This window comes from Pristiophorus japonicus, chromosome 22 (genome assembly GCF_044704955.1).
Source record: "Pristiophorus japonicus isolate sPriJap1 chromosome 22, sPriJap1.hap1, whole genome shotgun sequence".
Classification (NCBI taxonomy): Eukaryota; Metazoa; Chordata; class Chondrichthyes; family Pristiophoridae; genus Pristiophorus; species Pristiophorus japonicus.
The window spans coordinates 64,320,174-64,334,121 of record NC_091998.1 but is presented as its reverse complement, the minus strand read 5'-3'; the positions used below and the strand labels follow the sequence as shown (position 1 = coordinate 64,334,121).

Here is a 13,948-nt window from a genome sequence, read left to right as displayed (position 1 = left end):
TTGAATGGTGGTGCAGGCTCGAAGGGCCGAATGGCCTGCTCCTGCACCTATTTTCTGTGTTTCGATATTTCTATGAGTCCATCTAATCACTAGCTGACTAACCATGCCTGTCTACCCACCAACCTGCTTAATCACCAACCCACCCACATGCCTACCTGCCGAGCCAACAGCTTTACCCATCAACCTGACCAAACAACCTAAGTACCTACTTAGCCTTCAAAGTGCAAGCCATCAACACACCAACTCACCGACCCATGTTCCCACCAACCCAACAACTTATCTTCTCACCAAATCACCAATTCACCAACTCACCAAATCACCAACTCACCAACTCACCAAATCACCAAATCACCAACTCACCAAATTACCAAATCACCAACTCACCAAATCACCAAATCACCAACTCACCAACTCACCAAATCACCGACTCACCGACTCACCAAATCACCAAATCACCAACTCACCGACTCACCAACTCACCAAATCACCAAATCACCAAATCACCAATCCACCAACTCACCAACTCACCAACTGACCAACTGACCAACTCACCAAATCACCGACTCACCAACTGACCAACTCACCAACTCACCAATTCACCGACTCACTAATCCACCAAATCACCAACTCACCAACTCACCAATTCACTGACTCACCAATCCACCAACTCACCAACCAGCCTACAAACCTGTCTATTGTTTAATCACCTATCCTTCGCCGTTACCCATTATCGTGCCTGTCCTCCAACTTTCAGCCGAACAATTCACCAACCCAGCCACCCAGCAATCGCCGGTGCACTCACTAGTCCGCCCGTAAACCTGCCTATCCACCAACTAAACAACTCGCCAATTCACCAACCTGCGTACTCACCAATCCCTCCATCCACTAATCTGCCCACCACAACCCCTCAAACTCTCCTGAGTCCTCTGATGCCCTCTCTGACATACTCACAGTATAATAATGGTTGTCATCAGAAGAAATATGCCGAGTGTGCGGCGCTGACAGTCGGTGGCTTTTGTTCGCTCCTTCACGTGTCCTCCGCAGTTGTTGCAGCATCGACAGCAGCAGAAGAACAGACCCACCAGCGGCATGATGATGAAGAAGAGCACGCCAATAATGAAACTGACGAGATAGCCGGCTCCATAGCGCAGCAACTGAAATGGAGTAAGCAGAGTGAGGCGGCGGACAAACTCAAAGTTACCTTTTCACCATGTTAAACCTTCAGTGCAATCCAGTTGGGACTGACAACAGAACGACAGATACACCGAAGCAGCCAGTGTTACATTGGGAAGCGGCAGGCATGCCCGATCAGTGTAACAGTGCACACTGCGTGCTCACCATCCAACCAACGTCCTGTGCTACTGTCAGTCTGGGAGAGCGAGGGAGAGGAAGTAATAAACCTGACAGAGATTGAGACCTGGGGGTGAGGAAGATGTGAGTGAGGGAAAGAGAGAGACATGAATAAGAGGGAGAGTCGAGGGAGAGGGAGAACTGAGGGAAAGATAAAGGCTTGAGGGAGAGGGAGTTCCAATGGACAAGGAGAGTAAAGAAAGAAAGACTTGCATTTATATAGCGCCTTTCATGACCACAGGACATCCCAAAGCGCTTTACAACCAATGAAATATTATTCGAAGTGTCATCGCTGCGGTCATGTGGGAATCATCATCATAGGCTGACCCACGAAACGAGGATGACTTGCTTCCTCGCCAAAAAGATGTTTCAGTGAAGGACCTAATATTCCGGATCCCAAACTACATCCTGAAGGGTGGAAGATGCCTGTGCGTGGATTTTTTTAACGTGTGGTGGCCATTGCACACCAGCCACCACACGGGGCTTGACAGAGCGAGGTCTTGGTCCAGTGGCAAGGGTTAACCAGGACGACTGGAGACCTGCTCTGCTGCACGGACCTAGTGCGCGCACATATCGCAGTGTGGGCTGGGCCCGTGCTGTCCCTGGACCCTCGCCTCTCCTGGGCCCCGAACTCGCGCCTCTCCCGGGCCCCGAACACATCCCTCTACAATCTCTCGCCGCTCCTTCGCCCCGACGCCGGGAAACGCAGCAGTCAATTTGCGCACAGCAAGTTGACACAAACAGTGATGTGATAATGACCTGTGATGTTGTTTGAGGAATAAATATTGGCCAGGGCACCAGTGAGAACACTCCTGCTCTTCTTCCAGTGTAACCATGGGATCTTTTACATCAGCAGACAGGGCCTCAGTCTAACGTTTCATCTGAACAACGGTCCCTCCGACAGTGCAGCACTCCCTCAACACTGCACTGGGAGTGTCAGCCTAGATTTTTGCGCTCAATGTCTCTGGAGTGGGCCTTGAACTCACAACCTTCTGACTCAGCGATGAGTGTGCCACCCACTGAGCCACGGCTGACACTACGGCTAAAGGACGGTGAGATTTGAGGTAGAGGAAGATCCCAGGGAAAAGGAAACCCCCAAGGAGACAGCCGAGCCAGGCCGAGTTCAGTACATTACAATTAACTCAGTACCAGCTAACCGCAGATTCTCACCTGCTCGTAGTTCTGTGACACAAAGTTTGTATCTCTCACACCATTGATAATTTCTGGAACCAAAACAGATCATAAATTTACAAATAATACGCGCACTGGACAGATGTTGATCTTCACGAATCGCAGTGAGGATTCAGCCGATCTTCACTTACTCCAAAAGTTAAACATTCCGAGCTGCGTTGATTAAGCAATGTAAATACAATTACTTCTTTTTCAAACTGAAATACTGAGAAACGTATAAGTGGAGTTACAGTAAAAATAATATAAAAGCTAACATTTTCGGTTGGACTGCTACCATGCAAGGTCAGAGTGCTGCCACCTTGACCGTGGATCATAGCCCCAGCATCGAAGCACTGACCACACTCGACCAGCTCCGCTGGGCGGGCCACATTGTCCGCATGCCCGACACAAGACTCCCAAAGCAAGCGCACTACTCGGAACTCCTATATGGCAAGGGAGCCTCAGGTGGGCAGAAGAAACGTTGCAAGGACACCCTCAAAGCCTCCTTGATAAAGTGCAGCATCCCCACCGGAATCTGGGAGTCCCTGGCCAAAGACCGCCCTAAGTGGAGGAAGTGCATCCGGGAGTGCGCTGAGCACCTCGAGTCTCGTCACCGAGAGCATGCAGAAACCAAGTGCAGGCAGAGGAAGGAGCGTGCGGCAAACCAGACTCCCTACCCACTCTTTCCCTCAACCACTGTCTGCCCCACCTTGACAGAGACTGTAATTCCCGTATTGGACTGTACAGCCACCTGAGAACTCACTTTTAGAGTGGAAGCAAGACTTCCTCGATTCCGAGGGACTGTCTATGATGATGGACGGATTATGGTTTTCAAAGGGGCTTGCGGAGTGTCACAGCAGACCAGCACCTGTCCTCCAACAGATTACTGGGATTGCTGAGTGCCCTTCTCCCCCTCCTCCTCCTCCCTCTTCCAGCAGCTTGTCCTGCTCCGCGTGGCCTCTGTTCATTCTCCAAATCTGGCTGTATTCCAAGGGCCATGGTGACCAGTGCACCCATTCCTGGCTGCCAGTGGGTTGTGCAGAAGCCTTGAAGTCAGGAAAAAGTCTTTCAGCACATGCCACACCCATCCCTGCAGACTCTTGCAACTCTAAACAACTGTAGATAGCACCAAACATGTGTAGAATCGTAGCAACGGCGAGAAGAAATCATGCACTTTGACAGAAAATATCAAAGAGCAAGTTATTATTTAAATGGAGAAAGATTGCAAAGTGCTGCAGTACAGCGGGACCTGGGGGTACTTGTGCATGAAACACAAAAGGATAGTATGCAAGTACAGCAAGTGATCAGGAAGGCCAATGGAATCTTGGCCTATATTGCAAATAGGATAGAGTATAAAAGCAGGGAAGTCTTGCTACAGCTATACAGGGTATTGGTGAGGCCACACCTGGAATACTGCGTGCAGTTTTGGTTTCCATATTTACGAAAGGATATACTTGCTTTGGAGGAAGTTCAGTCACTAGGTTGATTCTGGGGATGAGGAGGTTGACTTATGAGGAAAGGTTGAGTAGGTTGGGCCTCTACTCATTGGAATTCAGAAGAATGAGAGGTGATCTTATCGAAACGTATAAGATTATGAGGGGGCTTGACAAGGTGGATGCAGAGAGGATGTTTCCACTGATGGGGGAGACTAGAACTAGAGGGCACGATCTTAAAATAAGGGGCCACCCATTTAAAACTGAGATAAGGAGAAATTTCTTCTCTCTGAAGGTTGTAAATCTGTGGAATTTGCTGCCTCAGAGAGCTGTGGAAGCTGGGTCATTAAATAAATTTTAGACAGAAATAGACAGTCTCTTAACCGATAAGGGGATAAGGGATTATGGGGAGCGGGCGGGGAAGTGGAGCTGAGTCCATGATCAGCTCAGCCATGATCTTATTGAATGGCGGACAGACTCGAGGGGCCGTATGGCCTACTCCTGCTCCTATTTCTTATGGTCTTATGTTCTTTTGTAAGTCAACCAGCAACTAATCTGTAAGTAGTTGATTATGATGACTTATGATTGGACTGCACCAGATACTGTGTAGCGCTTGGAGTCTAACGTCACTGAGCTCGGCCATTAGCGCTTCATTTAGTGCTCCAATCCTTACTTTGAGCAACAAGACTTAATTTTGCGTGCAGCGTGATTCATTAGCGCCTGCCGCTAAATCTCAAACTTTTCTAAAGTTACCGCCCATTCCTGGGCTATAATGAATTTCTCCGCCAGAGAATCAGATAGCTCAATGGAAAAGGAGTTGGTTACGAAGTCAATAACTGAGTTATTGATAAGGTATTGACTCTTATTCATTTCTCTTTATATGGAGTAGTGGTTACCTTTTGATGTGAAGACATGCTGAGGGTCATAGGTCAGGGTTATGGGAAAGGTAATAGAAGTGACAAAATGGACATGAGAATTTGTATTTGATGGGTTCGATCAGCCTTAATACTGAGCTTAGAACTGCAATGGATTAGATTCCCCCGCCTACATCTCCGGGATTGTGTATGCTTAAGTGGTATTACATACATAGACTTCAATGCAGAGGGTATGATTAAGAGGTTTGCAGATGATACATAAATCGACCATGTGGTTGATGGTGAGGAAGAAAGCTATAGACCGCAGGAAGATATCAATGGACTGGTCAGGTGGGCAGAGAAATGGCAAATGGAATTCAATCTGGAGAATTCTGAGGTAATGCATTTGGAGAGGGCTAACAAGGCAAGGAAATACACATATGGTAGGACACTGAGAAGTGTAGAGGAACAAAGGGACCTTGGAGTGCAGGTCCGCAGATCGCTGAAGGTTGCAGGAGAGGTAAATAAGGTGGTTAAGAAGGCATACGAAATACTTGCCATTATTAGCCGAGGCACAGAATACAAGAGCAGGGAGGTTATGCTTGAACTGTATAAAACACGAGTTAGGCCACAGCTGGAGTACTGCGTGCAGTTCTGGTCAGCACATTACAGGAAAGATGTGATTGCATTAGAGAGGGTGCAGTGGAGATTTACGAGGATGTTGCCTGGACGGGAGAATTTTAGCTATGAGGAAAGATTGGATAGGCTGGGGTTGTTGTCTTTGGATCAGAGAAGGCTGAGGGGAGACCTTATTGAGGTGCATAAATTTATGTGGGGTCTAGATAGAGCGGATAGGAAGGACATATTTCCCTCAGCAGAGGGGTGAAGAACCAGATAGCATTGATTTAATAAAGTAATTTGGTAGGAGGATTAGAGGGTAGTTGAGGAGAACTGTTTTCACCCAGAGGGTGGCGGTCTTTAATTCACTGCCTGAAAGAGTGGTAGTGGCAGAAACCCTCATCTCATCTATACACTAGAAGTGCCATAACCTACAGGACTATGGACCAAGAGCTAGAAAGTGGGATTAGGCTGGATAGCTGTTTTCGGTCAGCACGGACACGATGGCCGAATGGCCTCCTCTGTGCCGTAAATCTCTACGATTTTATGATTCTATGCAGCATATACTGAATGAATCATTGAACTGCTGATATCTACGTTTCAAGAATCTTATTCATTCTGAGGAATACAAACATACCAAATTGACAGCTGGTCCAACAAGCCTGACCCATGATAAGAACATAAGAAATAAGAACAGGAGTAGGCCATACGGCCCCTCGAACCTGCTCCGCCATTCAATAAGATCATGGCTGATCCGATCATGGACTCAGCTCCACTTCCCCGCCCGTTCCCCATAACCCCTTATCCCTTATCTTTTAAGAAACTGTCTATTTCTGTCTTAAATTTATTCAATGTCCCAGCTTCCACAGCTCTCTAAGGCAGCGAATTCCACAGATTTACAACCCTCTGAGAGAAGAAATTTCTCCTCATCTCTGTTTTAAATGGGTGGCCCCTTATTCTAAGATCATGCCCCCTAGTTCTAGTCTCCCCCCATCAGTGGAAACATCCTCTCTGCATCCACCCTGTCAAGCCCCCTCATAATCTTATACGTTTCGATAAGATCACCTCTCATTCTTCTGAATTCCAATGAGTATATTCCCGACCTACTCAACCTTTCCTCATAAGTCAACCCCCTCATCTCCGGAATCAACCGAGTGAACCTTCTCTGAACTGCCTCCAAAGCAAGTATATCCTTTCGTAAATATGGAAACCAAAGCTGCACACAGTATTCCAGGTGATGGCCGGAGCATTGTAACTAAACCCTTCCTCACCCCCCCTTCCACCCCTCCGCGCCCCCCCCTCGGCCGAACCAATAGATAGAGCACTTTATCATAAGTAAGAACCATCCCCTTACAATCATGGCAACAAAACAAAGTATGGACTTTCCATCCTTGAGCAACGTGTCAGACCTGTTGGAAAATTGTTGGGCTGGACTGCGTCCAAGTATCGGTTCACCATATCGTACAAAGGTTCGATCGAGCCAGTGTCGCCACTCAGCCTGCTGAAGCCGCGATACGACAGATCTTGGAACTGAAGACGGACTGTCGTGCAATTCTGAGCAGCGGCATGGTGTGGAATGAGGAAAATCATCGCCAGGACAGAGAAGACGGCCATCCTTTCCCCCGTCAGCCTCATTGCTCAGCCCTGAGCTCCAGTTACACAGTTGCTGCGGTCCTGTGAAATAAACAAGTTCACAATAATTCTGCTCTTAGCCCAACGGTTCGATATTAAAAAAAAAAAATAGCAATCTTTCCTCGAGAGCCATCCTGGCCCAGAACGTCACGAGGGAATTATAATGGAGGGGAAACCGTGGAGGGCACACTCCTAAATTCACTCAGAGGGTGGTGAATCTTTGGAATTCTCTACCCCAGAGGCTCAGTCATTCAGTATATTGAAGACAGAGATCAATAGATTTTGGGGTATTAAGAGAATCAAGGTAAATGGAGATCGGACGGGAAAGTGGAGTTGAGGTAGAAGATCAGCCATGATCTTATTGAATGACGGAGCAGGCTTGAGGGGCCGAATGGCCTACTCCTGCTCCTAATTCTTATGTTCTTATTCCTGATATTCACTCCTACATTACACACTCGCCTCTGAGCCAGAAGGTCGTGGGTTCAAGTCTCACTCCAGGGACTTGAGCACAGAAATCCAGGCTGACACTCCCAGTGCAGTGCTGAGGGAGTGCTGCACTGTCGGAGGTGCCATCTTGCAGATGAGACATTAAACCGAGGCCCCGTCTGCTCTCTCAGGTGGACGTAAAAGATCCCATGCCACTATTTCGAAGAAGAGCAGGGGAGTTATCCCCGGTGTCCTGGGGCCAATATTTATCCCTCAATCAGCATAACAAAAACAGATTATCTGGTCATTATCACAGTGCTGTTTGTGGGAGCTTGCTGCGCGCAAATTGGCTGCCGCGTTTCCCACATTACAACAGTGACTACACTCCAAAAAGTACTTCATTGGCTGTAAAGCGCTTTGGGACATCCGGTGACCGTGAAAGGCGCTATATAAATGCAAGCCTTTCTTTTACTTTGTATCTTTCATCCCTGGCATGTATTTTTTCCACTTCAGAAGGCTCCAAAGAGGACAAAATGAGCCCGTGCTTTCTATCACATTCCAGCTACAGGAATGACATTGCCTGTAAATCATGTCAAACCCTACTGATGCGGATGTACACCGATAGTTTTCAACCCTTTGCGGAGGGGGCACCCCTGGAAATATCGGCACCCTCTGCCAATAAACGGCAGGGAATAACTTACAAAATACAGTATCAGAGGAAATCACCGCGATCATTTTTGTTAGTCACCACAGAAATAACATGCTACTAACCCTTGCTGCACTATTCTATGATTCTACATTCAGCTAAAGCAGACTAATAAAACAATGGATAAAAATCGAATGTTCTCTCTGGACTCCCTGACGTCCCACTGCAGAATCCACAGCTTACTTCCCTTAAAACTTGCTCTGCACACCATACCACACACCGAGCAGCTTCGCTCAGCTGGCACACAGGGTCAAGAAAGCAGACCCAACTTTGTGATCAACGAAGAACCAGGAGAGTTAAGAGGACAGAGGCGCGTTTTTTTTTTAAAACCCAGAAACTAAAGTCGTTCTAACCTGCCTTGCTGCTCCACGCTTGCTTTCGGACTGAAGTTTATCCGCTTTCCCCCGGAATCACTGTCCAAAAAAACTCCAGCTTCCTGGTCCCTGGGCTCGAGACACCTCGCATCGAAAAACCTGCCGGACGGGTTTGAATTTAGTTTCAGGGCGGAACAACTTCTGATAAAAAACAATGAGAAGTTGCACCAAGAAAAGTCAAAGACTGCAGTGTGCAATCAGCCATTCCGTGTGCATTGCTCACTCCAGGGCGTGGTCTGCCTTTCTTTCGTTTGTGAACTGCTTACGGTATAATCATACTTTCATAAACAATTTTCAACCTGTTCAGGCAATAATGCAAATCTTGAGCAAACAGCTACAGTTTTTACAATTACAAAGTCAGTAACCCATACGTTGCCAATTAAGAATGTGAGGTGTTTTGGGCACAGGGAAAGAATGCTGAACTGGCTGAGGTCTAATGATGAGGGAATTCAAATGAAGTGAATTAAGAGGAATATCACAATCATACCTCTCTGTATCCCTAACACCCCTCCCTCCCATGAAATGTGTCTCATAGTCTCTTCAGCCCATTTCCATTTCCAGTTCTGATAAGAAGTCATCGACCTGTAATGTTAACGCTGCTTCCTCTTTCCACAGATGCTGTCTGACCCACAGAGTCTTTCCAGCGATTTCTGTTTTTATTACACATTTGTGTTCACTTCACCAGCCTTCGTTCAGTGTCAGCTGTGTCTCAGTGGGCAGCACTCTCGCCGCTGAGTTGAAAGGTTGTGGGTTCAAGTCCCACTCCGGAGACTTCAACACATAAATCTAGGCTGACACTCCCAGTGCAGTACTGAGGGAGTGCCGCACTGCCGGAGGGGCAGTACTGAGGGAGTGCCGCACTGCCGGAGGGGCAGTACTGAGGGAGCGCTGCACTGTTGGAGGGGCAGTACTGAGGGAGCGCCGCACTGTCGGAAGGGCAGTACTGAGGGAGCGCTGCACTGTCGGAGGGGCAGTACTGAGGGAGTGCTGCACTGTCGGAGGGGCAGTACTGAGGGAGCGCTGCACTGTTGGAGGGGCAGTACTGAGGGAGCGCTGCACTGTTGGAGGGGCAGTACTGAGGGAGCGCCGCACTGTCGGAAGGGCAGTACTGAGGGAGCGCTGCACTGTCGGAGGGGCAGTACTGAGGGAGTGCCGCACTGTCGGAGGGGCAGTACTGAGGGAGCGCTGCACTGTTGGAGGGGCAGTACTGAGGGAGCGCTGCACTGTCGGAGGGGCAGTACTGAGGGAGTGCCGCACTGTCGGAGGGGCAGTACTGAAGGAGTGCCGCACTGCCGGAGGGGCAGTACTGAGGGAGCGCCGCACTGTCGGAGGGGCAGTACTGAGAGAGTGCCGCACTGTCGGAGGGGCAGTACTGAGGGAGTGCCGCACTGTCGGAGGGGCAGTACTGAGGGAGCGCTGCACTGTCGGAGGGGCAGTACTGAGGGAGTGCTGCACTGTCGGAGGGGCAGTACTGAGGGAGCGCTGCACTGTCGGAGGGGCAGTACTGAGGGAGCGCTGCACTGTCGGAGGGGCAGTACTGAGGGAGCGCTGCACTGTCGGAGGGGCAGTACTGAGGGAGCGCCGCACTGTCGGAGGGGCAGTACTGAGAGAGTGCCGCACTGTCGGAGGGGCAGTACTGAGGGAGCGCCGCACTGTCGGAGGGGCAGTACTGAGGGAGTGCCGCACTGCCGGAGGGGCAGTACTGAGGGAGCGCTGCACTGTTGGAGGGGCAGTACTGAGGGAGCGCCGCACTGTCGGAAGGGCAGTACTGAGGGAGCGCTGCACTGTCGGAGGGGCAGTACTGAGGGAGTGCCGCACTACCGGATGAGATGTTAAAGTGAGGTCTTGTCTGCTCTCACAGGTGGATGTAAAAGATCTGGAGGTAAAAGATCCCGTGGCACTATTTCAAAGAAGAGGAGTGTCCTGGGATCAATATTTATCCCTCAATCAACATAACCAAAAAAAAGATAATCTAGTCGTTGTCACATTGCTGTGTGTGGGAGCTGTGCGTAAATTGGCTGCCGCGTTTCCCACATTACAGCAGTGACTACACTCCAAAAGTACTTCATTGGCTGTAAAGTGCTTTGAGACATCTGGTGGTTGTGAAAGGCGCTATATAAATCCTTTCCTTTTTACTGGCAACTTATTGGCATATTTCCCTGTCATGGTTTCAGTCCCCTCAATTGCTGCTCTCTTGCCGCCTTTCTCTCACGGGCACATTCCAGGAAATGGTGCCCATGTCAAACTCCAAAGCCCGTTAATATCGCTGTAAGCGACCGAGTAACATACCGAGTCCGACGACCCGCCTCTCCGGAGGGGGCTGCTCACACACAGCCTAACACGCTGCAGTTAGATGCGGAAGACGGTGGGTTGGAGAGACGATTTCCCGATCGCGCGCATTTCTCCCGGATTTCACTCTCCACCCTCACCCACGTTAACGTTCCCCCCAAACGTTTCAGGTCGATCTGACAAAGGGTCATCGACCTGAAACGTTATCACCATCACAGGCGATCCCTCGAGCGAGGATGACTTGCTTCCACATGGGTTCACCGGTGTTTCAATGAAGGACCCGATGTTCCAGGTCCTGAACTCCAGCTGAGGGGGTGGAAGATGCCTGTGCGTGGATTGTTTTAACGTGGGGTGACCGTTGCACACCAGCCACCACACGGGCTCGACAGAGCGAGGTCTTGGTCCAGTGGCAAGAGTTAACCATGACGACTGGAGACCTGCTCTGCTGCACGGGCCTAGTGCACTCACATATCACAGTGTGGGCTGGGCCCGTGCTGCCCCTGGGCCCTCGGCTCTTCTGGGCCCCGTACCCTCATTCGCCGCACCTCCGCCCACGATCTCTCGCCACTCCTCCGCACCAAACATTCGCCGCACCTCCGCCACGATCTCTCGCCGCTCCTCCGCACCAAACATTCGCCGCACCTCCGCCACGATCTCTCGCCGCTCCTCCGCACCAAACATTCGCCGCACCTCCGCCACGATCTCTCGCCGCTCCTCCGCACCAAACATTCGCCGCACCTCCGCCCACGATCTCTCGCCGCTCCTCCGCACCAAACATTCGCCGCTCCTCCACCCACGATCTCTCGCCGCTCCTCCGCACCAAACATTCGCCGCACCTCCGCCACGATCTCTCGCCGCTCCTCCGCACCAAACATTCGCCGCACCTCCGCCCACGATCTCTCGCCGCTCCTCCGCACCAAACATTCGCCGCTCCTCCGCCCACGATCTCTCGCCGCTCCTCCGCACCAAACATTCGCCGCACCTCCGCCCACGATCTCTCGCCGCTCCTCCACCCCGATCGCTCATCGCAAGTCCACCACGACATTCCTGCTCCTCTGCTGTAGCTGGGTCCCGCCGATGCTCCTGCCCAGCTCCAAACGCCGACCTGGGTCATGGTGATGTCACCCAGTCGCCCGCCTCGAAGCCATTGCACGTTTGTGTCGGCTCGCGCTGGAAGCTGCAGTGGCCGCTCCCGCTCTTTTGGAAACCCCAACCTGCGGCGATGTTCTCTCGCAGATCGGGGTGGCCCACGAAACGTTAACTCTGTTCCTTGCTCCGCAGATCCTGCGTATTCCCAGCGCTTTCTGGTTTTTATTTCAGATTTCCACCCTCCGCAGTATGTTGCTGTGGAATCAATATTTATACCAGGTGCAGGGGTCCCAAGACCCTTGCAATATCTTTTCAACCTTAAACATTGCTCTTTATAGCATTTTGTATTAAAGGCAGTTTCTTATCCAGAGCTGTAATTCGCCTCCAGTTCTCGGACTGCTTACTTGAGCTAGCCATTGCTCGTGTTGAATCTTTCAACAAATCCAAAGATATGTCAACAATGCAACTTATAAAATGGCAACTAAAGCTTTATTCATTTTAATCCCGATCTGTTCTAACACTTCTATCATCGAGAAGATGGCCACTCACTCCATCCGGTGCCTCTTTGAAAGAGCTCTCCAATTAGTCCCACCTTGCCGCTCTTTCCCCATGCCCCTGCCAATGTCTCCACTTCAAGTGTAGATCCAATTCCCCTTTGAACGTTCCTACTGAAGCTGCTTCCAGCCCTCTTTCAGGCCACACATTCCAGATCACGACAACTCTCTGCGTAAAAAGATTCCTCCCCATCTCTCCAAAGATTGCCTGTCAGTTTAATTCTCCGCTCCACTCCCACTCCGACCTCTCTGTCCCCGGCCTCCTCCAGCAAAGCTCAACGCAAGCTCGAGGAACAGCGCCTCATCTTTCGTTGAGGGACTTTACAGCCTTCCCGGACTCAACATTGAGTTCAACAATTTCAGACCGAAACCTCTGCCCATATTATTTCAGACGGCAGCTGTTAACGATTTTGTCATTCCCATTTACACCTCTTCCAGACCCATCCTTTGTTTCTTTACCTGTCCCAGTACCATCTCCTTTGGCCTTGTACAATCACACCATTTATCATTTAATCTCTCCTGCCTTACACCCAATCATGGACCTTCCCTTTTTGTTCTTTCCCCCTCCCCCTGTTCCCCGCCCCTTACACTTGCTTAAAACCTGTTCTATCTCTAACTGTTTCCCATTCTGACGAAGGGTCATCGACTTGAAACATTAGCTCTGTTTCTCTCTCCACAGACGCTGCCTGACCCGCTGAGTATTTCCAGCATTTTCCGTTTTTATTTCAGATTTCCAGCATCCGCGGTATTTTGGCTTTTGTATGAACTTCCTGCCCCTTGTACTCTCATCCTCTCGATATAAAGCCCGGTATTCCATTGGCCTATTCGATTATTCACTGTAACTGTCCATGACATTTTAACAATCTAAGTACATGGACCCATAACTCTCTTTGAACCTCCACTACCTTAGCTTTTCACCATTTAGAAAGGACCCTGTTCTGTGCTTTTCAGGTCCAAAGTGGATGACCTTACATTTGACGACACTGAAATCCATTTGCCCGTTCACTTAATCTATTAATAAATATCTCGTTATAATTTTATGCTTCTATCTACACTGCCTACAAAGTTGCCTATCTTTGTGCCATCGTCAAACTTGGATATGTGGTTCTCAATTCCATCAACAAAGTCGTTATTGAATATGGTAAATAGTTGAGGCCCCAACACAGATCCCTGCGGGCCACCACTAGTCACATCCTGCCAATTAGAGTACCCGCCCATTATCCCTACTCCTGTCGCTCAGCCAATATCCTAACCCTCCATTTCATGGGCTGCAACTTTAGCTGACGGTCTCTTGGCCCAAGGTTTCACCAGCACTGGCCGCTGTTTTTTCGGCGGCCAGTGATTTTTTTTTGCCGCTGAAGGTCAGTTTGAAGATTCCCCAATGTTGGAGCGCGCCTACTACTGGCACCAGAACGCTTGCTGCCAAACATTCTGCCGCTGGTGTACCTGCAAA

General features: G+C 49.8%; 1 protein-coding gene across 1 annotated transcript in view; it reads right to left on the bottom strand.

Annotated features, from left to right (window-relative positions):
- The window catches only part of LOC139234791 (prominin-2-like), a 74,236-nt gene extending 65,319 nt beyond the window's left edge, over positions 1-8,917 (bottom strand). Inside the window, exons 1-4 of the mRNA XM_070865481.1 lie at positions 8,543-8,917; positions 6,835-7,099; positions 2,521-2,573; positions 952-1,154 (exon numbers count right to left, since the gene is read on the bottom strand). Of these exons, the coding sequence (XP_070721582.1) occupies positions 952-1,154; positions 2,521-2,573; positions 6,835-7,060 (482 nt within the window). The 5' untranslated portion in view covers positions 7,061-7,099; positions 8,543-8,917. The remainder of the gene's footprint in view (positions 1-951; positions 1,155-2,520; positions 2,574-6,834; positions 7,100-8,542) is intronic.
- Positions 8,918-13,948: the final 5,031 nt, after the last annotated feature.